General features: G+C 38.2%; 1 protein-coding gene across 3 annotated transcripts in view; it reads left to right on the top strand.

Annotated features, from left to right (window-relative positions):
• The first annotated feature begins 271 nt into the window (after positions 1–271).
• Positions 272–24,161, top strand: part of PRKAA2 (protein kinase AMP-activated catalytic subunit alpha 2) — a 128,588-nt gene continuing 104,698 nt past the window's right edge. Inside the window, exon 1 of one of the 3 annotated variants that reach the window (XM_049879375.1) lies at positions 272–684. In XM_049879375.1, coding sequence (XP_049735332.1) covers positions 591–684 — 94 coding nt within the window. In that variant the 5' untranslated portion in view covers positions 272–590. The remainder of the gene's footprint in view (positions 685–24,161) is intronic. The other 2 variants (XR_007516658.1, XM_049879374.1) reach the window with 2 other exon arrangements.

Below are 24,161 nucleotides of genomic sequence, written 5' to 3' on the forward strand. Positions count from 1 at the left end.
TTTTTACATCCCTTCCTGCTACTTTCACGTTTTTCCATTTCCGAAGATTCTTCCCAAATCTCACCTTCGCACTGTCACCGCCTTCAGTTTTCCTCATAAGGGGTTCCCGGGCCGTGTCCCTTTATCCCCCTCCTCGCAGCACCTGCCTGTTTTTGACCCTATTTCGGACTTCCCACACCTGGCTCGGGACCCCTCCCTCAAATCCTCCTGAGACGCCGCGTTCACTCCTGGCCCGGGCCCACGACCTCGCCGCCTCGCCGCCTCGCCGCCTCGGGCCCCGCACACAGACGTCTCTCACGCGCGGGCGCGGGAGCGTCCGCCTCCCCACACGTCCTCTCTACGGTGCGAGCGCCCGGCTCGCCGCCCGTTTCGCGTTTCCCACCTCGGCCAGGCCCCTCCTCTTCGCCACCTCCCGTCCTCCCGGGACCCGCGCCCGCACCGGTCACCGCCGCCTGCGCCCCTCGGCGTCTCCCGACTCGGCCCCCGCCCTCCGCAGGTCCCGCTGCACTGTGGGTAGGCGGCAGCGGCGGCGTCCGCGTCCGCGTCCGCACTGAGGAGCCGCCGGCCGCACCGGGCTGCGGGCGCCGAAGATGGCTGAGAAGCAGAAGCACGATGGGCGGGTGAAGATCGGACACTACGTGCTCGGGGACACGCTGGGCGTCGGCACCTTCGGCAAAGTGAAGAGTTGAGTATGCGCTCGAGGCCGCCGCGCGGGGCTGCCCGAGGCGCTGGAGGTCGGGCCGAGCCGGGAGAACCGCGGGAACCGCTGGAGCCCCGGGCCGCGGGAGGACGGGCGGGCGGGCGGACGGGCGGGGTGCAGGGCCTGGCGGCAGGTGGAGCGGCCCGGGGCCGCGCGGAGCTTGGTGGCTCCGGGAAGGGGTCGGGCGAAGAGGAGCGAGGGTGTGGGTGCAGGGGACATTTGACCCGGGTTCCTGGTACGGTGCCGATTTCACTTTCCAGTGGTCTGGAGCAAGGCACTTCTCACTTCCCCGGACCTCAGTTTCCTCGCCTGTAAAAATGGGAGACTGGAATAATACATCTTACTGATTACTGAGTTTCTTTTACGGGCCAGATGCCCTGTTAGGTGCTTTTAGTGTGATCTTTAATCCCAATTTGGTGAAGATATCTTCACTGCAAAGGTGAGAAAACTGGGATCCGTGGAGGTTTAGTAACATGCCCAAGGTCACACAAATTGGCAGAACCAGGATGAAGTCTAAGATGTCTTCCAATTCTGGCATTGCTGGGAGTTCCCTGCCATTCCTAGATTCTTTAATGCTGAGTCTCAGTTGGTGGGGCTGGAGGTTTAGCGGATGCTCCAGGGGCCAGGAGGTGGGTAGGTCTTTTTGCTGGCTATGTGAAATGCTGGAATACCGCTGGATTAAGTCATGGGTTAATTAGAAATGGGAGATTGGTTGGTGTTTGTCAAAGGAAGGTTTCTGGGATGGGGAAAAGGAATAAGGTTTGTTGGTACTGAACTTTTGAAGATTTGGGCTCAGAGGGGCAAACCTGCCAAGGCATATACTGCTGACGTCTGTTTTCTTGATGATAGGATCCCATTTTGGGGCTACTTTTGGAATTTTCTACTTCTTAACTAGTTATGTATAAACACCCCCCCCCCCCATAAGAGTCACTTGGGCTTTACTTAACATGTCTTCTCTCCAGAACTAGAGCCAGTTTATTAAAAGTATTTTCTGTTTGATTGTTGAAGGGTTGACTTTTTGTTTGTTTGTTTCTTCTGTAGAAAATGTTAGGTAGATAGTTTGGACATTTTATTCTGAGGTCTCTATTTTCTTCTAAAATCATGCTTTAGCTTCAAGTCCAGACCGTTGAATAGGTAGAAGAGACTCATTGTTCCCAAATTCCTGTGGTAAGGATCAGTTTCTATTTACTTTTCCATTTTTTAATGTCCATTCATTTGTTCAGAAAGCAGTTAATGAGCACCTACAGTGTGCTAGGCACTGTTCTAGGTAATGGAAATACAGCAAGGAACAAAATCAGGAAGGCAAACAATAATCAAAATATATGTAAAATATATAGTATGTTTAGATTGTAGTAAGTGTTATTGAGAAAAATGAAGTAAGGTAGGGAGAATAGGGAGTTTTGTGAGGTGTGCAATTTTCAATAAGGAGGTTAGGAAGGGGCTCACAAAGTGATATTTGTGTAAAGACCTTAAGAAGGTTGCGAGCTTCTCTGAAGTACCATGAAGGCTATAAAGTCCTGAATTACCTTTGAAAAACCTCATAGAGTAGATAGAATATGTTTAGAATGAATATAGGAAGATCAGATGTTGGATTAATACCTGTAACGTTAACTTGTTATTATCATTATCGAGGACTATTGTATTACAACATCATGCAGTTACTCAAACAAACAATGCCTTTGCCATCTGGACGTGTACACTCTGGAAATTATATAACTTACTCCTTGTCCTTTTAAATTGTTAAATTTTTTTTTTTTTTTTTAATTTTCTCCACTGTAATCTGAATGTAGACTAGAATACCCATCAGATCAATTACCCATTGTCAAAGGATGACTTAAATTGCTTTTGTATATACTGTTGAGCTACTGCCAGGCACTAGCTTCTTAAAGTTCCAACAGAAGGAACTTTGATTTACAAGAAATCCTTTTCTGGAGAACCCCTGTCCAGTGAATAAACAATAGGAGCAGGTTTCCTAACACTGTGTTAGATCCTCTCTGAAGTTATGCTGTGGTTTCCCATCAAAGATTAGGATCAGTAGAATTGTTTGTTTAATAAAAAATATAGAACTTACTACAATTCTCAGTTACTCATTTAATTCAAGACAAATGAAGGAAAAGCACACCCATTTTTTAAAGCAGCTTTATTGAGGTATATTTTATGTATTATATTTATACCCATTTCAAGTGTACAAATCAGTGATTTTTAGCAACTTTATCAAGTGTTACAGCCATCATCATAAATCAACTGTAGAACATTTTCATGCCCACAGTAAGATCTCTCATGTTCATTTACAGTTAATTCTCATTCCCACCCCTGCCCTAGGAAACCACTGATCTATTTTCCTCTGTATAAATTTGATTTTTCTGGACATTTTGTAATTTTATGTAAATGGGATCATTCACTATGGCATCTCTTGTATCTGACTTCTTTAGAGTACTCTTTCTGAGGTTCATGCATGATATAACATGCTGAATAATATTCCATTGTATGGATATGCTATTGGTAAATTGTTTTCACCAGTTGATGGACAATAATTATTTTCAGTTTTGGGTTATTACAAGTTATGCCACTATGAACATTTGCATGTGCATGTAAGTTTTTATGTGGACATATGTTTTCATGTGTCTTGGGTAGATATCTAGGGAAACCCTGGTGGTGTAGTGGTTAAGAGTTTGGCTGATAACCAAAAGGTTAGCAGTTCAAATCCACCAGATGCTCCTTGAAAACTCTATGGGGCAGTTCTACTTTGTTCTATAGGGTTGCAATGAGTCGGAATTGACTTGACAGCAATGGATTTGGTTTTTTTTTTGGTTAGATATCTAGGAGTGGAATTGCTGGGTTTTTTCATTTTATGTTTAGCTTTTTGAAAAAAATGCCAGACTTTTCCAGAATGGTTGCGCACCATTTACAATCCTACCAATAGTCTTCGTGTGTTTCAGTCTTCTGTTGTGGCTGTTATGTCAGTCTGTCTCATTGAGGGTTTTCCTCATTTTTGCTGACCCTCTACTTTACCAAACATTATGTCCTTTTTCTAGTGATTGGTGTTTCCTAATGATGTGTCCAAAGTAACCAACAGTCATGAAGATGGCACAGGACTGGGCAACATTTTGTTTTATTATATGTAATTTTGCCATGAGTTGGAGCTGAATCAAAGGCAACCATCAACAGTAACAACCACTAATAGTGTATGAGGGTTACCATTTATTCAAACCTTTGCCAAGATTTGTTAACCAAAAACAACCAAAAAAAAAAAAAACCAGTTACCTTTGAGCTGACTCTGAGTTACAGTGACCACTTATTAGCGATCTATTAATAGCCATTCTAGTAGGTGTGAAGTGGCATCTCCTAGCTTTAAATTGCCTTTCTTTTATGAATAATGATATTGAGCATCTTTTCATGTACTTAACTAGTCATATATGTGGTGAAATTTCCGTTCATGTTTATCTTTGTCATTTTTTTGTTTGGGCTGTTGGTCTCATAAATTGAGTTGTAAGAATTATTTATAAATTCTGGATACAAGTCCTTTTTTGGATATGTTTTGCAAATGTTTTCTCCCAGTCCATTGGCTTTCTTTTCATTTCTTAATTGTGTTTGAAATATAAAAGTTTGAATTTTGATGAGGTGCAGTTTATCATTTTTTTCTTTTTATGAACAATGCTTTTGGTGTTGTATCTAAGAAATCTTTGCCAAGCCCAAGGTCGTAAGTTTTTTTCTTATGCTTTCTTGTTTTAGCTCTTATATTTGAGTCTGCAATTCATTTTGAGTTAATTTTTGTGTATGGTGTGAGATGAGGTTGTTAAGTTCAGCTTTTTGCATGTGGTTTTCCAGTTGTCCCAGCACTTTTTGTTGAAAGCACATGCATTTTTGGTACAGATTTAGACTTAGCAAATTTAATTTCTACTCAAAGACTTACTAGTAGATGATTTAATTTTATATGGCAATGAAAGCTTGGAAATGGACAAGTGAGGAACTTTATGTATATTTTTGCTTTTCTCCTCTCATGACTGTTTGGCTAACTATAAAAAAAAAAAACCAAAAAACCAAAAAACCAAACTCAGTGCCCTCGAGTCGATTCCGACTCATTTGAAAATTTAACTTAAATTGTTGACGTGTCATTTTATGGACCAAAAATAAGCAAATACTGAAAACTGAGTAGTTTTCATTTAGTAGCACTAGTGACAAGTTATTTTTAAAAGGTATATAGAAATCTTTCTGTTTGTTGATAAATAATTAAAGCCTTATTTTCAGTGTTCTCAATTGAATTTTTTCCTTCATTAGTTTATTGTTAGGTTACTAGAGGAGTACTTATGGAAGCAACCTATGTGGGCCTATCGAATGTAAAAGTAATGCTTTTTTTCTACTTAAAAATTTTCTCTCTTGGTTGTTTAGGTTCATACTGTTCCTAGGGTAGGGTAGAACTGCTGTTTGAGTTCTTGTAATGAGACTTGTTCAGTTCTTATCTGAGTAGTAAACCCATTGCCGCTGAGTAGATTCCAACTCATAGGGACCCTATAGGACAGAGTAGAACTGCCCCCTAGGGTTTCCAAGGAGCGGCTGGTGGATTCCAACTGCCGATCTTTTGGTCAGCAGCCATAGCTCTTAACCACTGCACCACCAGGGCTCCATCTAACTATTTATTTAAAAAAAACCGACACTTTCAAGATGAGGGCTGATAGATTTGGCTTATGAAATATGTATCTGTTATGGGTTGAATTGTATCCCCCTAAAATGTGTGTCAACTTGGCTAGGCTGTGATTCCCAGTATTGTGTGATTGTTCACCATTTTGTCATCTGGTGTGATTTTCAGGCGTGTTGTAAATCCTATCTCTGTGATGTTAATGAGCAGGGTTAGAAGCATTTATGTTAATGAGACAGAATTCAGTCTGCAAGATTAGGTTGTATTCTGAGTCAATCTGTTTTGAGATTTGAAAGAGAGAAGTGAGCAAACAGACAGGAGGGCCTCCTACCACCAAGAGTGAAGAACCAGGAGGGGTGTGTGTCCTTTGCATCCAGGGTGCCTGAGCTGAGTAGCTCCAAGACCGGGGAAGATTGATGACAAGACCTTCCTCCAGACTCAATGGAGAGAGAAAGGCTTCCCCTGGAACTTATACTCTGAATTTGGACTTCTAGCCTCCTAGACTGTGAGAGAATGAATTTCCCTTTGTTAAAGCCATGTACTTGCAGTATTTCTATTATAGCAGCACTAGATAACTAAGATATTATCCTTCATCAAAATTGCTCACCAAGGGATACTTAGCAGCCACTTTATCTTCTTTCTGGCTAGCAAAATATCAAGGGAATTAACATTTCTGTTTTTCAAATAGTTACCTGAGTGGTCCACAGAGTTGACTTTCAAGAAATTAAGTAAACATTTTACTAATTCCTGCTTACTTTTGAGGTAAGGGAAAGGATAAGCAAATGGAAACATTAAGATTTTTTAATAACGGTGTTACCTTTTTTGAAATACAAATACCAAGTCCTAAATGGTAAATCAAATTTTGGACAGCTATCTGGTTTTGCCTTCCATGTTAGTGTCCAGGTCCTAGCCGAAGACATTTAACCCTCTGTGCCTGTTTTCTTCCTCTCCTAAAAGAGAACACTAGAACACACAATTTGTAAGGTCCTTTACAACCTTAAAATTAATCTGACTTTTATTGAGTTTTAAAAATACTTAATTCTAAAAATGAATGTGTTTAATTATTCATTCTGGTTTAATGGAAATTTGAATTACTGAATACCAGAGCTGAAATGTAGGCATAATGTAGAACAGAAGAGAAATACATTTGTAACACTTTAATGATAAAAGGTACAACTTGGTTTAAGTTTTTACTATGCTCTAGGCACTGTGCTATGTATCTGCTTGATTTTTATTGATTCTGCAAAGTAACCCTCTGAGTTTGGTATTAGGTCCTTTTTACAAGGGAAGCAACTGAGAATCAGGTATGCTAAGTATCTTAGCCCAAGGTCACAGTGCTAAACCAAAAAAACCAAACCCGTTGCCCTTCAGTTGATGCCAACTCATAGCAACCCTATAGGATAGAGGAGAACTGCCCCGTAGGATTTCTGAGGAGCTGCTGGTGGATTCTAATTGCCAACCTTTTGGTTAGCAGCCAAACTCACAGTGCTAGTGAGTGACAAAACCGGCAATCAAATTCAGATGTTTCTGACTCCAAAGTTTATGCTGTTTGGAATATAAAGTCAAAAACATAGCATGCTGTCCTGTGAGTTCCATACCTGTAAAGATATGATTTGCATGTCCATAGATGGAGACAATAAGAAGATTTAAATGTATTTTTGTACACACTTAGAGAAAAAAAATTCGGAGCTCCATGTATGGATTGTTACAAAAAAAAATTTGTTTTTATGTTCCCAAATTTTACTTGGATACCTTACTCTATTCCATTCTTATGAGTGTGCTGAATTCTGACAGTTTTTACCCAAATTTCTTAGTAATGCCAGGTGAGTATTTCAGTTTTTCTTACAATGAAAGTAACCTTGAATAGCAGCCTGAAAAGAGCTTGTAAAAACAATTCGATATCCTGCAAGGAACATTGGTTTAGGAAGGCATTAGCCTAAGATTTTAATCCATTTCCACCACTAGCTACCACATTTAATGGAAAACCATTAAACTTCTCTGAGCCTCTGTTCCCTTTGTAAAATGGCAATAACAACAACAGTTGGCTTATCTACATCCTAGAATTTTTATGAAGATTAAATGAGTGGCGGTATATAAAATGGTTTTGAAAAAGATAAAATGCCGTACAAATAGATGACACCGTTGTGGAGATGAGAGCTGCGTAACCACTGTGGGTAAATTCTTTACTCTGTGTGAGGTGTTAACAAGTGTTTCCGTCTTTAGAAATAAATTTAATTCTGCTACCAGCACTGAAACAGAACTGTAATAATCTGCCCCTGATTTTTGGTTGCCTGGTTTGAAGAAAGTTCTTAGTGACCGATTCGTTTGTGCTGTATGATGCATAATTATTAATGTTTGCATTAAAATACAGTGTCCTTTTGGCTAAGTGACTTAATTATTTTTTTCAGAAATACGGAAAACGAATAAAATAAGAATGGGAAGATAGTGAAATAATAGTGAATGCTCATATAAGTTATTAGATGACCTGGTTATGGAAATTCTAAACAAATACTGAATAATAGTTCTAAAAATGAAGCTGTATTTCTTCTCAAATACTAGATTATTAATGTTTGAGTCAAAATCAATTCAGTCATATCTGTCAATTAGGTAAATGAATAACGTGCTTTTTAGATTTTTTACTGATTTATCATTCATACGGTTTTGACATATATCATGGTAATTTTGTCCTTAGTTTCAAAATAGATTTTATTCATTTTGTATAATTAGTTGATTGACTTTCAATAGGCATTTTCCCATAGGAAACAATGTTATAGATGGTGGATAGGCTCAGGGGAAGTCCACAAGGCAACATGGTATATAGTATAGAGAACATTGGACTTGGAAGACCTGATCTGGAACCTTTGCTCTGTTGTAAACTGGCTGTAAACTAGCCTGAGTCAGTTCATCTATAAAAAAGGAAATAATATCTTATGTTCTATTGCATTGTGCTGAGAATTACATGAGAAAATGTAGGTGTAATGGTACTCTAAAGTGTTTATGCTTATACACTTTAAAAAAAAAATATTGTGTTTTTGGTGAAGGTTTACATAACAGTTTAGGTTCCCATTCAACAATTTCTAAACAAATTGTTCAGTGACATTGATTACATTCTTTACAACGTGTGAACATTCTCACTATTTCCTTTCTGGTTGTTCCGTTTCTTAAGTACTTTTATGTTCTTTGGTCCTATTATGTACTTAAAACCATAACTAGCTGAAACGGTTACATGAGAATAATCTATGATCTGGATCTAAGGCCAGAAATTTATTTGATGGGGGTCAGGGGAGAAGAGTTTACTATTTCCTGTTTTGTTTTCCCTCTTTTGTGGATGAATATGTTTAGAAAACTCTAATTCTCTAGACACTACTTATCTATCACCCTTTCCCTTTCTTATACAGCCTTTCTTATATTCCTTTCTTATGTATACACCCTTTCTTATATCCCAATGCACATACACAAACACATAGTATACACATATACCAGATCCTATGGTAGCCATCATAGAAACTCTTGGAAGAAGGAGGCAAAAGCTGGGAGAGTGGGGAGAATGTGAGTGGCAGCTAGCAGTTTGTATGGGTCATTTTTAAGGCAGAATCTGCTTATAATAAACAAATAAACAAACAAACAAAAAAACCCTGTTGGTGTCAAGTTGATTCCGATTCATGGCGACCCTATAGGAGAGGACAGAGTAGAACTAACTGACCCATAGGTTTTCCAAGAAGCAGCCGGTGGATTTGAACTGCTGACTTTTTGGTTAGCAACCAAGTGCTTAATCACTATGCCACCAGGGCCCACTCCTTATAATAAGAACCTATATATAAGGTTGGACCCTTGGTGGCACAGTGGTTAAGAGCTCGACTGCTAACCAAAAGTTCGGCAGTTCGAATCCACCAGCCACTCCTTGGAAACCCTATGGGGCAGTTCTGTTCTGTCCTATAGAGTCGCTGTGAGTCGGAATCGACTTGATGGCAGTGAGGTTTTTTTTTTTTTTTATTATTTTTGGTGTATATATGAAGTTCATAATAAATAAATAATGAAATAAGGTTAATATTTTTTGAAGTATAGAAAATGCAGAATCTGAACTCAAAATGCCTTTTTACCAAACTTTGTCCTAACATATTAGAAAGGATTTTTGTAGTTTGTTCCTGTGCTGGGACAATTACCTAAGTTCCTGGACTTTCCCGCTTTCCTGTGGTTGATGCAGCACTGCTTTATATAGTTTTTAATAAAAATGTGCCAAAATATTTACCCACCTTATGGTCCATGTTAGCTTTCCTTGAAGCATTTGGTAGCACTTTGTAAGGATAATACTGCCCAATTTATGTCCTTGATGACGAGGAAAATGTAGAAAAAGTGCTTAATTTTTTTGAAACCAAGCATAGCCCAGTACCCAGTGCCGTCGAGTCGATGCCGACTCATAGCGACCCTATGAGACAGAGTATAGCAGATAACTTAATTTGACCTAGCAGGAAGATCTCATCTCAAATCCTTTAAGAGATAATGAGTAAGTGGGTGGCACAAGACCCCTAAAATATTGTGTTTTAAAAATGAGGAGAGCAAATCTGCTTAATATATTTATTAAATGCAAGTATAAGAAGAAGCACATTTAATCAAGTTTATATTTTTATCTATTAAACAGTTGAATGCATATGCAAAGCAGCATGTTTATTTTGAAATGTGTTGAACCATTTTATTTTTAGAGTGGTGTTATTAAGGAAAGAATTTCAGGCAGTTCTTATCTCTGCTAATAATAGAGGCCTTCTTCATCCTTCTAGGGAACAGTATTCCTGCTGAAGAGGTATCTTATATTTAGCAATGTTTGTCTCTGATAGATTTTACTGTATTTCTTGTTAGGGGTGCCTTCATTTTAAAGCATTAACAACTCTTTTTATGTGCCCTTAGAATTTTAAAGCAGTCTTTTATATAGTTAAAGATAATAATCAAATCTTGGTAATTGCTGTGTCTTTTTCTGAATGCTGATATATGAATTTATTAAAATACATTGATTTTTCAGGATCCTGCTTATTCCTGTTTTATACATTTTGTGCACTAATAAAAACACGTTGAACAATATGTTCTTATTTTTTCTCAGTTTCTCTCTCTATATATTAGTTATGAGAGAGTTAAATTTTACTATGATGATAGAAAAGAGTGGAATTAAGATTTTTAAATATTCCGTGAAGTTTTCTTTTTATTTTATAAATTCTTACTTTACTCAAAAATACCATAAGCATTTCTTATTTACATTTTTTTAAAATATGTTTGAGGATAACGTGATGCTTTGTGATTCCATAATTGACTTCAGTTCTCTCAGCCTTAATTAATGAAATGATAACAAAGATATGTTAAGCATTTGCTGTAAGTGTTTAGTCAGGTTTTAAGCAAATGTTTTGTGTATGTTTTCACCATGTTAAAAATAACATTAAAAAATTATTATTCAATTAGGGGCAGTTAATTGAGTTAGAAGGGAAGACGTTTGAAGACAGGAGAAGAAAGGAAGGTGAATAGGAAGGAGATGAAGCATGTGAAATAAGAGAAACAGAAAGAAAATAGACACATCAGGCCAGAGTCAGAAAGACATGAGAAGAGGAATGGTTTAAGAAGCTTTGGGATAAGTATTTCTGATAGATTCTACTGTTCTCTGGAGTGAGGACATCTAAGAACGTTTATCAAACCTTTTATCCCTGACCATTGGAATTCTAAGATTTTTTCCAGCAGTTTAAAATAATCTGTTATACACTGGAAAACTTTTTTTTTCATTTTAAGTGAGTATGTAAAAAGTAAGTTGATTTTCCTGTGAAATTCTTGATTGACCACATTAAAGAAGTACTGGAAAGTTATAGTCTAAAAGTAATGTAAACACTGGTTTTAAAAAGAAAGCATAATACGCGCATCATTTAGTCAGTTCTCAAATAAGTTAGGTAGAGCAAGTCTTTGCTCAAAAACCACTTTCTCATACAGGCCTTTCCTGATCTATTTAAAACAGCACATTTTACCATCTCCACCCCTGTCACTTGTACTCTGCCTTGTTTTCTTCACTTATCATCATTTTATCATCTTATTATGTATTTGTTGTTTTTTTTTTCCTCCATCAGAGTGTAAGTTCCATGAGGACAGGGACTTTTCCTTACACCTGTGTTTTTAACATTTGGAACAATGCCTGGTATATACGTCAGACTCTCAGCAAATATTTGTTGAATGAATGAATGAACAGATGAATGCATGGACCAACAAGGGGGTAAAAACAACTAGGAGAAAAAGGTCTTCAAGGATAGATGAGTTCATTTTCTCAATAAAAATTGTATGCATGTTGCCTATTATGGGATTTAGAGATTAGTAAAACAGTTTCAGCCTGTGTTTTTCTTGACTTTAAGCAACTCTTGAATAACTCTAGTATGTCTGATCTGTAATGAAGGCCACAGTCCCACCCTAGTCCTGTACTTTAACTGAACATGGTAGTACCACTTTCTTGATTGTTCTCATCCATTGGCCCTGTTGCCTTGGCGTATCACTACTAGACTCCATCCCTCCACTATGCCCTAATTTCTCACATCTAATGCTGGAGATTAGAGGCTACACAGGGGCATAACCCTTCTGCGATAAAGTAAACAGTCTTGGTACATTATCGTCAAGACGGCCTGTTTATTGGGAGAAAAAGTGGTGTAGGAGTTTTGAGTTTGGTCTTTGGAGGCAGACGCAGCATCTGCTTACTAACTTATTGTTCTCTAATTCCCGGTTTCCTTATCTCTAAGCTGGACATAATATTTACTTCAGAGGGTTCTGAGGATTACATAAGGTATGCATATAAGGTGCTTAATATGGTACTTATTTAATCAGTGGTAGATCAAAAGGAAAAAAGTCTTTTGCTTCTCAGTCAGAAGAATTTTTTAGAGAGCTTTAAAGGACTTTCAGAGAAAGGAATTTTGGAGAAAAACAAAGAAACTATGTTTTGTTTCACCATGGGTGGAAAAAAAGAGCCTTGTGTTATTTGGCAGGAGTCTGGTGATGGTAGTGGTTGGAACATATGTGTGTCGGATGACTCTCCTGACTCCCAGAGAGAAGGTTCTTAATATGAATGAGTAAGGATTGCTGACCCAGAACAGGTTCCAGCTTGCTGATACATATGGTGTACCTGGCTTGTCATAGCTTATGTGTTGGTATAATGTCCTCCAAATGTTCTTCCTTAATTTTTTATTGGAATGTAACACATATACAAAAAGGTACATTCATTTTAGGTTAGTTTTAATGTAAATCTTTGATGAATTCTTAAAAACTGGACATATCCATGTAACCACTAAAGTAGACACCAAAAACAACCAGTAACCCCCCCTTGTGCCCTCTTTCAGTTATTGTTTTCATCCCGCACACCCACCAAGGATAACCTCCATCTGGATTAGTTTCCCCTGCTTGGGAGCTTTATATACACAGAGACATTCTTGTGTCTGGTTTCTTTTGCTTGAGATTATGTTTGTGAGATTTATCCATGTTGTTGCATCTAGTTGTAATTTCATTTTCATTGCTGTATAATATTACACTTAGGGCTGTATCATTATTCATTCTACTGTTGATGGCATTTGGGTAGTTTGCACTTTTTTGGCTATTGTGAATAATGCTACTTTAAATATTCTGTATATGCCTTTTTTGTATTTATAGTATTTTACTATTTTAAATAAATAGACATATTTACCACCACTCATCTCTCAGTTTATTATACTGTGGTGGCTTGCATGTTGCTGTGATGCTGGATGATAGGCTGTCAGTATTTCAAATACCAGCCGGGTCACCCTGGTGGACGGGTTGCAGGGGAGCTTCCAGACTAAGACACATTAGGAAAAAGAACCTGGCAGCAGTCTATTTCTGAAAGAATTGACCAGTGAAAACCTTGTGAATAGCAGCGGAACATTGATACAGTTTTGGAAGATGAGATCTTTAGGTTGGAAGGCACTCAAAATACGACTGGGGAAGAGTTGCCTCCTCAAAGTAGAGTTGACCTTAATGACGTGGATGGAGTCAAGCTTTCGGGACCTTCATTTGCTGATGTGGCATGACTCAAAATGAGAAGAAAAGGCTGTAAACATCCATTAATAATTGGAATGTGGAATGTACGAAGTGTGAATCTAGGAAAATTGGAAGTCGTCAGAAATGAAATGGAGCACATAAAGATCTATATCCTAGACATTAGTGAGCTGAAATGGACTGGTATTGGCCATTTTGAATTGGACAATCATGCGGTCTACTATGCTGGGAATGACAACTTGAAGAGGAGTGGTGTTGCATTCATCGTCAAAAAGAATGTTTCAAGATCTATCCTGAAGTACAGTGCTATCAGTGATAGGATAACATCCATACGCCTATAAGGAAGATCAGTTAATACAACTGTTACTCAAATTTACGCACCAACCACTAAGGCTAAAGATGAAGTCTACCAGCTTCTGCAGTCTGAAATTCATCAAATCAAGATGCATTGATAATTACTGGTGATTGGAATGCAAAAGTTGGAAACAAAAAGAAGGATCAGTAGTTGGAAAACATGGCCTTGGTGATAGAAACGACCCCAGAGATTGCATGATAGAATTTTTGAAGACCACTGACTTCTTCATTGCAAATACCTTTTTTCAACAACATAAACAGCAGCTGTACACGTGGACCTCACCAGAAGGAATACACATGAATCAAATCAACTAACTCTGTGGAAAAAGATGATGGAGAGGCTGAATATCAGTCAGAACAAGGCCAGGGACCAACTGCGGAACAGAGCATCAGTGGCTCCTATGCAAGTTCAAGTTACAGCTGAAGAAAATTAGAGCCAGTCAATGAGAGCCAAAATACACCCTTGAGATATCCCACCTGAATTTAGAAATCATCTGAATAGAATAGATTTGATGCATTGAACACTAAAGACAGAAGATAGACAAGTTGTGGAATGACATCAAGGACATCATATGTGAAGAAAGCAAGAGGTCATTAAAAAGACAGGAAAGGAAGAAAACACCAAAATGAATGTCAGAAGAGACTCTGAAACTTGCTCTTGAATGTAGAGTATCTAAAGCAAAAGGAAGACATGATCATGTAAAAGAGCTGAACAGAAGATTTCAAAGTGTGGCGCGAGAAGACAAAGTATTATAATGAAATGTGCAAAGACCTGGAGTTAAAAACCAAAAATGGAGGAACACGTTCAGCATTTCTCAAGCAGAAGTAACTGAAGAAAAAATTCAAGCTTAAGTTGCAGTATTGAAGGATTCTACGGGGAAAATACTGAACAATGCAGGAAGCATCAAAAGAAGATGGAAGGAATACACGGAGTCACTGCACCATAAAGAATTGGTGGATGTTCAGGCGTTTGAGTAGGTAACATATGATAAAGGACCGGAGGTACTGAAAGAAAAAGTCCACACTGCACCGAAAGCATCGGTGAAAATCAAGGCTCTAGGAATTGGCAGAATACCAATTAAGATGTTTCACCAAATGGATACAGCACTGGAGGTGCTCACTTGTCTAGGCCAAGAAATTTGGAAGACAGCTACCTGGCCAACTTATTGGAAGAGATTGATATTTGTACCCATTCCAATGAAAGATGATCCAAAGAATGCAGAAATTATCGAACAGTATCAGTAATATCACACACAAGTACAGTTTTGCTGAAGATAATTCAAAAACAGTTGCATCAGTACATCAGCAGGGAACTGCCAGAAAATCGAGCTTGATTCAGGAGAGGACTTGAAATGAGGGATATCATTGCTGATGTCAGATGGATCTTGATTTTTACCTGTGTTAATTATTGACTATGCAAAGGCATTTGACTGTGTGGATCATAACAAATTATGGATGACATTGCAAGGAATGGGGATTCCAGAACACTTAATTGTGCTCATGAGGAACCTGTACACCGACCAAGAGGCAGTCGTTAGAACAGAACAAGGGGTTAGAAACTGCATGGTTTAAAATCAGGAAAGGTGTGCATCAGGGTTGTATCCTTTCACCATACTTATTCAGTCTGTATGCTGAGCAGATAACCTGAGAACCTGGACTACATGAAGAAGAATGGCATCAGGATTGAAGGAAGACTCATTAACAACCTGCAGTATGCAGTTGACACTTGCTGAAAGTGAAGAGAATGGAAGCATTTACTGATGAAGATCAAAGAGTACAGCCTTCAGTATGGATTTCTCTTCAACATAAAGAAAACGAAAATCCTCACAACTAGATCAGTAAGCTACATCATGATAAATGAAGAAAATATTGAAATTTTCAAAGATTTTGTTTTGCTTGGATCCATAATCAATGCCCGTGGAAGCAGCAGTCAAGAAGTCAGATGACGTATCACATTGGGCAAATCTGCTGTAAAAGAACTTTTTAAAGTGTTAAAATGAAAAGATGTCACTTTGAGGACTAAAGTGTGCATGACCCAAACCATGGTATTCTCACTCCCCTCATATGCATGCAAAAGTTGGACAGTGAATAAGAAAGACTGAAGAATAATTATTGTTTTTAGATTAAAGTGTTCACGAAGAATAATATACCGTGGACTGCCAGAAGAACCAACAGATCTGTCTTGGAAGAAGTACAGCCAGAATGATCCTTAGAAATGAGGATGACAAGACTTCATCTCAAGTACTTTGGACATGTTATCAGGAGGGACCAGTCGCTGGAGAACATCATGCTTGGTAAAATAGAGGGTCAGTGAAAGACAGGAAGATCCTCAGTGAGATGGATTAACACAGTGGCTGCAACAGTGGGCTCAAGTATAACAGATTGTTAGGATGGGGCAGGTCTGGGCAGTGTTTTGTTCTTTTGCGCACAGGGTCACTACGAGTTGGGACTGATCGGAGGGCACCTAACAATAATAACATACACATTTAAGCACTTGGCTGCTAACCAAAAGGTTGGCAGTTTGAATCCACCAACTGCTCCTTGGAAACCCTATAGGGTTGCTGTGAGTTGGAATTGACTCGATGGCAATGGGTTTGGTTTTTGATTTATATGAATATTATTTAGAAATATTGCTGTTTTCTACTCTCACATTTCAGGTCTTTGTTATCACTAGAGCTACTTTTTGGATCATCTACCATGAATTTCTGTAGGGCCACATTTATTTCCATTTAAGTTTTTTGAGATCCAATATTTTTAAGTCCATAGATGATACTGTAACAAGTACCCACTAATAAAACATTAGGGCTCTAGGTTTTTTCTGTCTTGAGGAATTATAGTTACAAGCTTCACAATGTTGTAACCATCTACTACAGTACTTTGTAAAGTGATCTTTAAAAGGTTATTTAGGATGATATTCCAGAAGGAGCCCTGGTGGTGCAATGGTTAAGTTCTTGGCTGCTAACCGAAAGTTAGAGGTTTGAACACACCCAGTGGCTCCATGGGAGAAAGACCTGGCAAACAGCTTCCATAAATATTACAACCAAGAAAACCGTATGGGGCAGTTTTACTCTGTCAGGTGGGGTCACTGTGAGTCTGAATCCACTCTACAGCAACAACAAACACCATCACCAGGATGATATTCTGTATTTGTAAGTGTGAAGTTGTTCTCCAGGGATAACTATTATTTTACCATATCCTTGATAAGTATCTTTTTTTACTGATTCCGTTGTGTATATTCTCTCATATAATAATGATTGATACATGTGTAGGCAAATGAGTCTTACCAAAATAGTCATTTGTTGTTAAAAGTAGTTTTAGTAGTGCCTTCTTGATATGAAAGATTCACGAGAGCTTGAATTTAAGAAGAATGCCTTTTTACTGAAGTATAAGTTTTGGTTTAAAAAACCCTATGAATTTATGTTTGAGAGTAAATGGTATTTTGATAATAGGAGTTTATCTTATTCTTTTTAGTCCAAGTGCTGATTGCAGTTAGTTTACTAGTCATTTTACCAGTGACAACAGAGCTCTCTTAGAAAATGGGATGAGAGCAAACTTTTTTTTTCCACTGAGAATTGCTTTGGAGATGGCAAGAGATAGCTGTTAATACTGAGGTACAGTATTAATATCTTATGTGAATTTTGGGTAAGTTTCTTAAATTCTGTGAGCCTCAGTTTCTGCTCTATAAAAACTGTTGCAGGGTTTAAATAAAAAATGTATGTAAAGTGCTTAATACACGTATAAATACACTTATACATGTGTATATGCATACACAAAGTGCCTCGTGTGTAGTAAGCCCTCATTATTATTACCATTATTAAGCAATTGGAGGAAGGTGGTTATGATAGCAATAGGAAAAAAGGTAGTTCTGAAAGGGAGAGAATAATAATGGTAATCATAAAAAAATTATTAAAAATTTTTTTATGATTACCATTATTATTAAATTTTTTTTATTATTACCATTATTATTAAAATTTTTTTTTATGATTACCATTATTATTCTCTCCCTTTCAGAACTACCTTTTTTCCTATTGCTATCATAACCACCTTCCTCCAATTTCTTTGCTTGCTGGGCCTCAAAATTGTCTGGTGTGTTCATGCTGCCCTTGGAGACTCTCTGTGTTCAGTTCCCTTCTACAATACATAAGTCCATGTACCAGCAGCAGTAGAATCACCTGAAAACTTTTTGTATATGTAATTCTGTTGGCTATATACTTACTATATAACCAACATTGTATACACATGTTTAGTGTTAGTAGTTACTATGTGTTCTGTACCAATTTACTGTTTCCCAAGTGTTTGCACTGTTAAAAATCATCAAAGCACAAAGGAAATATATAGTTTATTCAAGCAGTTAACCTGTGTGTATACAGGGACACCTCTTCATTCAAAACACACACGCACACACACATACACAGAGCACATGGTTCATTTTAGGCCAGTGAGAATGAGATTTTAAGGAAGAAAAGAGGAAATAAGAGTAGAAAATTAACCATTGGCTAATCTTGATGTGATTGATTGAGTTATGCTCCTCTTCCTGAGATCCGGTAACTAGGTTGTCTCTGTGGCCTGGCTAGCCCACCATTCAATTGCACAAATCCACAGGTTACCCCAGGAGGTTTAACAATAATAAAGGCTTCTCAACTACTCAGAAATTCTAAAGTTTTACAATTATCTCTCAGGAAGAAAGGGAATTGCCTAAAGTTAAACTCTTTGCATAATATAAACTGAGTTAATTTATGGTTAACAGATGTCTTTGTCACAAAGGGGAATCTGTGTGGCTTCATAGTCACTGAGTCTCCACATTATTTCTTTTTGTGTGGTTTTTTTTTTTTTTTTTTTTTGTACATTCCACAGTAGTCAGTAACCTCCGTGAATTTTCCTGTGCTCTCAGAGGAATCTGTCAACATGGGCCTCAATTTCCTCTTTTTTTTAAACAATATTCTCTCCTCTTGGTCATATTCACAAGGGTACTAAGAGCTTAGCCAAAGATCTTGATCACCACTTAGTAGAGATCTTCATAATCAGAGCAATCTGCAATTTCATGCTAGGTATCATCTATATAAGGAGCCCTGGTGGCGCAGTGATTAAGTCCTTGGCTGCTAACCAAAAAATCTACGGTTCAAACCCACCAGCCACTCCTCGGGAAAGATGTGGCAGTCTGCTTCTGTAAAGATTTACAGCCTTGGAAACCCTATGGGGGAGTCCTGCTCTGTCCTGTAGGGTCGCTATGAGTCGAAATTTGACTTTACAGCAATGGGTTTGATTTGGTTTGGTTTGCATCATTTATGTGTATACAGCTAATCAAAGTGCAAACACCTCCCTGTGAGGCCAATGTATAATCTAAAATTAGTCAATTTTGTAAACTTGTTTTGCGAATTTATGATAATTCTTTAGATAGGGAAAAGGATGGCAACACTGAGTCTTTTAATTCCAGTGTTACTTTGTTACAAAATACCATTTGTAATCTTTTTTTTTTTGAGCATTTTATTATTGTTTATGTGAAAGTTGACACAACAAATTAGTTTTCCATTCATCAATTTATACACAGCTTGTTTCATGACATTGTTGCAAATCCCTGAAAGTGTCAGTACTCTTCCCCCTTCCTCCCTGGTTTCCTCGTGTTCTTTTGCCCAGCTTTCCTGCCCCTGCTGTCCCTCTAAACTTTGCTTTTGGGTGAATGCTGCCCTTTAGGTCTCGTATAATTGATCGTTCTGAGGTATACATTCCTTACTGGGGTTACTGTTCATTTATGGGCCTGTCTCTTATATGGCTATCATGTGATCTCTGGGAGTGATTTCACTTCCAGGTTTGAAGGGTATCTAAGGGCCATAGTCTGAGAGGTTCCACTAGTCTCTATCAGACCAGTGAGTCTGGTCTTTTTTTATGAGTTTAAATTTTGTTCCATGTTTCTTTCCCACTCTGTGCATGACATACTATTGTAGTCCCAGTCACAGCAGTCAGTAGTGGTAAGCTGGGCACCATCTAGTTCTTCTGGTCTCAGGCTAATGGAGACCATAGTTCATGTGGTCCATTAGTCCTTTGGACTAATTGTTTCCTTGAGTGTGGTTTTCTTCACTCTTACTTTGCTCTGGATGGGAAGAGACCAATTGTATCTTAGATGGCCGCTCGCAAGCTTTTAAGGCCCCAGTTGCTACTTACCAAGGTAGGATGTAGAACATTGTGTATATATGTTATGTTATGCCACTTGATCTAAATATTTCCCAAGACTATGGTCCCTAGCACTCAAGCCCAGTATCTCAGTCCTAGGAGGTGTATGTTTGTGGCTAAGAAGTTTTCATGACTGTGTTCCCTGTGTGCAGTATTGCATTCATGGGTGTATTTGCGGCATGTACACATATATATGTATGTGGGTATACTTCCACATGCCCTTCCACCCCTGTTCAGCTTACGTATCTACCTGTCTATCTCCTTGTACACTATTGTTTGTTATTACAGTTGTTGCAGGATTGTATATGTGTTAGTATTTACCATTGTTGCCTTTTACTCTTTACGTATGTTTCAATGTCTTTACCTTGCTTACCTTCTGCTGACTTTCTCAATATTGTGTATTGTCTCTCCCTTCACCAAAGTTAGTACAAGTCTACTATCTAGTTAGTGGTCCCCTCACCCCACACCTGGTAACCACCAAAGACTGTTTCTGTCTGTGTGAAAACCTTTTCTTGACTTTTTATAATAGTGGTCTCATGCAATATTTGTGTTTTTGTGATTGACTTATTTCACTGAGCAGAGTGTCCTCCAGGTTCATCCGTGTTGTGAGATGTTTTGTGGATTCATCATTATTCTTTAATGTTGTGTAGTATTCCATTGTGTGTATGTACCACAGTTTCTTAATCCATTCATCCGTTGATGGGAGTTTAGGTTGTTTCCATCTTTTTGCTACTATGAATAATGCTGCATTGAACATGGATGTGTATGTATCTATTCATATCACAGCTCTTATTTCTCTAGGATATATACCTAGGATTGGGATTGCTGGATCATTTGCTATTTCTTTTTCTAGCTTTTTGATGAAGCGACATATCATTTTCCATAATGATTGGACAATTTTACATTTCCACCAGCAGTGTATGAGAGTTCCAGTCTCCCCACAGCCTCTCTGGCATTTGTTGTTTTCTATTTTTTTTTTTTTTGATCAGCGCATTATTACCAGTGTGAGATGATATCTCATTGTAGTTTGATTTGCATCTCACCATTTGTAATCTTAAAGTGTATTTTCCAATGCAATAAATTCTAGTTCCTGAGGCTAAGGGAGCTATTCCCATAACTGAGCTTTATAAATTTGCATTTGATTGGAGAGTTTTTCCTATTTCCATTTGGTGTTATAGCTAAATGGGCAATAGCTTGTTCTCTTGTTTTTATATTATTGGTCTCTCTTATAGTTCTAATTTTCTCTTTGTGTGATTATGTATATATGTACGCCTGTGTTCATTGCAGCATTATTCACAATGGCAAAAAAAATGGAAATAGCCTAAGCACCCTTCAGTGGATGAATGGATCAGCAAAATATGGTACATACATACAGTGGGGTACTATCCAACCATAAAGAACAATGATGAGTCTGCATAACATATTATAACATGGGTAGATCTGGAGGACATAATGCTAAGTGAAATAAATCAATCATATAGGGACAAATGTTGTAGATCTCACTTTCATAAGAAGATAAGAATAGATATATATACAGAGACCAGTGTTTATTGGTGGTTACTAGGAGGCTGGGGGAGAGGGGCGGGGAGGAAATACGGCATTCCAACCTAGAGTCTAGATACTTGTTATTTTTGGTGATGGGAAAAGTAGAACAGAATGTGGGTGTAATTAGCACAACTTGATCAAAGTAAACACTGCCACTAAGAAGCGCACAAGAGAAAAAGATGTTCGTGCTAAACAATATGACATATAATTTGGCAACAACAATAACCAAAAAACTAGTGTATGGTCCCATATGTAGGTGTATAGGCATGCATGTGTATGGGTAGGTACCAAACCAAAACCAAACCCAGTGCCGTTGAGTCGATTCCGACTCATGGCGACCCTATAGGACAGAGTAGAACTGCCCGTAGAGTTTCCAACGAGCACCTGGAGGGTTTGAACTGCTGACCTCTTGATTAGCAGCCCTAGCACTTAACCACTGTGCCACCAGGGTTTCCTGGGTAGGTACAGGTAAGTACATATGTTTGCACAGATAGAAGTATTATATGTACATGCATGTACAGATATGTGTATGTGTGCATATATATTCATAGAGGATACAGTTACAGATACTTCTCAGATATAACTGAACACCTTGTGGGAATGGTTTTCTAGGTTTGAAGGCTTAGGACCTTATTCTTATGGGACAACTCAATCAGTTGGCACCACACAGTTCTTGTTGTGCATCCTAATGAGGTGAGTAGCATCTGGGGTCTTAAAAGCTTGAGAGCAGCTCTCTAAGATACAACTGTTGGTCTCTATTCATTCAGAGAAAAAGGGAAAGAAGGATCCAAAATCGCAGAGAAGAAACTAGTCTGCAAGGCTAACAGCCTATACAAGCCACAGCCTCATCTGCCTTGAGACTAGAAGAATTAGATGGTGTCTGGACGGCTACCACTACTGACCATTCTGACCAGGGCCACAATAGATGGACCCCGATAGAACAGGAAAAAACACAGAACAGAACTCAAAGTCTTAAAAAGTTCAGACTTACTGGACTAGTTAAGACTAGAGGAATCCCTGAGACTATTGCCCTGAAGTTTAAACCTTAAACCAAAACTATCCCCAAAGGTCACCTTTTAGCAAAATAACAGATTGGCACACAAAATGACAGATATTACCCTTGAGTACAGTGCTCCAGTAAAAAACTATCTATATGAGACCAAAAGGTCAACAGTCACTCTAAAACAAAGGTGAAAAGATAAGGGGTGGGGGAGGCAGGGAAACTAGATAACCGGAAACATAACAATCGGAATGCAATTAAAGAGAATGTTGACACATTGTGAAAAATGTAGCTAATATCACTGAACAATTTGTGTAGGAATTGTCAAATAGGAACCTAATTTTCTGTGTAAGCTTTGACCAGAAACACAATAAAATATTATTAAAAAATAGTAATTGTGTGTGGACACATAGGAAACAGCATGAGCTATGTAGCAAGAACCAGTCTAGTTTACAGGTAGAAAGCAAAACCATTAGTTGGCTGTAGTTTACAAAGAGATGTAAAATAGTTCTAAGACAATGAACAGGACTGTTGGGCATGTTGTAATTTTCTATTGAAACATGAAATTTCAAAGTCACCCTTCTTTGATCAAAGACTAATCTCAAACTAAAGTTTTTCTTGATCTTAAAATAAGGCTGGTCATCATTACTTACATAGGTGCAGCAAGAATGGTAATTTACCATATACTGTTGTTGAGTTGATTGCAACTCATAGTGACCCTATAGGACAGAGTAAAATGGCCCCACAGGGTTTCCAAGGAGCGGCTGGTGGATTCCAGCTGCTGACCTTTTGGTTAGCAGCCTGAGCTCTTAACCACTGAGCCACCAGGGCTCCAATATATCATATAGGTCTTTTAAATTTACTTTGCAGAAAGTTTTCATAAGGAATCTCAGATTGAATTTGCAAAAGCCTCTCAAGGCTACGAAGCCAAGGTAAGAATTTGCTTCCAGATTTTACCTATAGAATTATGGATTTGGATGAATTCCTCTCCTCTTAAGTTTCCAAAAATTGTAATTCCTGGGTCTGCCAGTAAGTGACCATCTGTACTTACCTATAAGGTTGGGAATGCTGTAAGTCAGGTACCAGGCCAGTTTTCCTGTGATGGCTTTGTAAGCATTGGCTCCATAAAGTCAGTCTTGGTTTCTTAGAAGTGTCTGGTCATACCTGATTCTTTGAGCAGCATTCTCAAATATGACATTCCAATCAAAGCTTGGTTATATAACTGACAATTCCAATTTTGTCTTGTTAACAAGTAGGACAGGTTTTTATTGAATTTATGCATATAATTTACATTACCATAAAAACAAGAATACTCAGCAAGAGTTTTCCAATTCCAGAGGTTAGCAGGCAGGGAGAAAAAGATAAATGTTTCATTTCTGTTTATAGAAGGATGGACTACTAATTTTTTTATGAGTTATAGATCAAGAGAAAGAAAGATTTCTTACATCTGGAAAAAAAAAATCTGGAAAGAGAACATTAAACATCAGCAGTACTCCAAGGAAGACCCATAATAATCTTCAGTCTTTTTTTTCCTTCTGTATAATTAATTTCTGTTCCATTAGATCTTGGGTTTGTAGTCTCCTGAATCCATCAGCTTTTCCACAAATGGTCTGGAAATCCCGATTAGGTCCAGGGGTATGGTCTCAGATTTATTTAAGCAGTGTCAGTAGAAGTCCATGCTCAAAATATCTGGCACTGTTCTTTCCAAGGATCACAAAGACAGTCTGTTCCGTTGAAATACT

Source organism: Elephas maximus, chromosome 3, assembly GCF_024166365.1.
Source record: "Elephas maximus indicus isolate mEleMax1 chromosome 3, mEleMax1 primary haplotype, whole genome shotgun sequence".
Taxonomy (NCBI): domain Eukaryota; kingdom Metazoa; phylum Chordata; class Mammalia; order Proboscidea; family Elephantidae; genus Elephas; species Elephas maximus.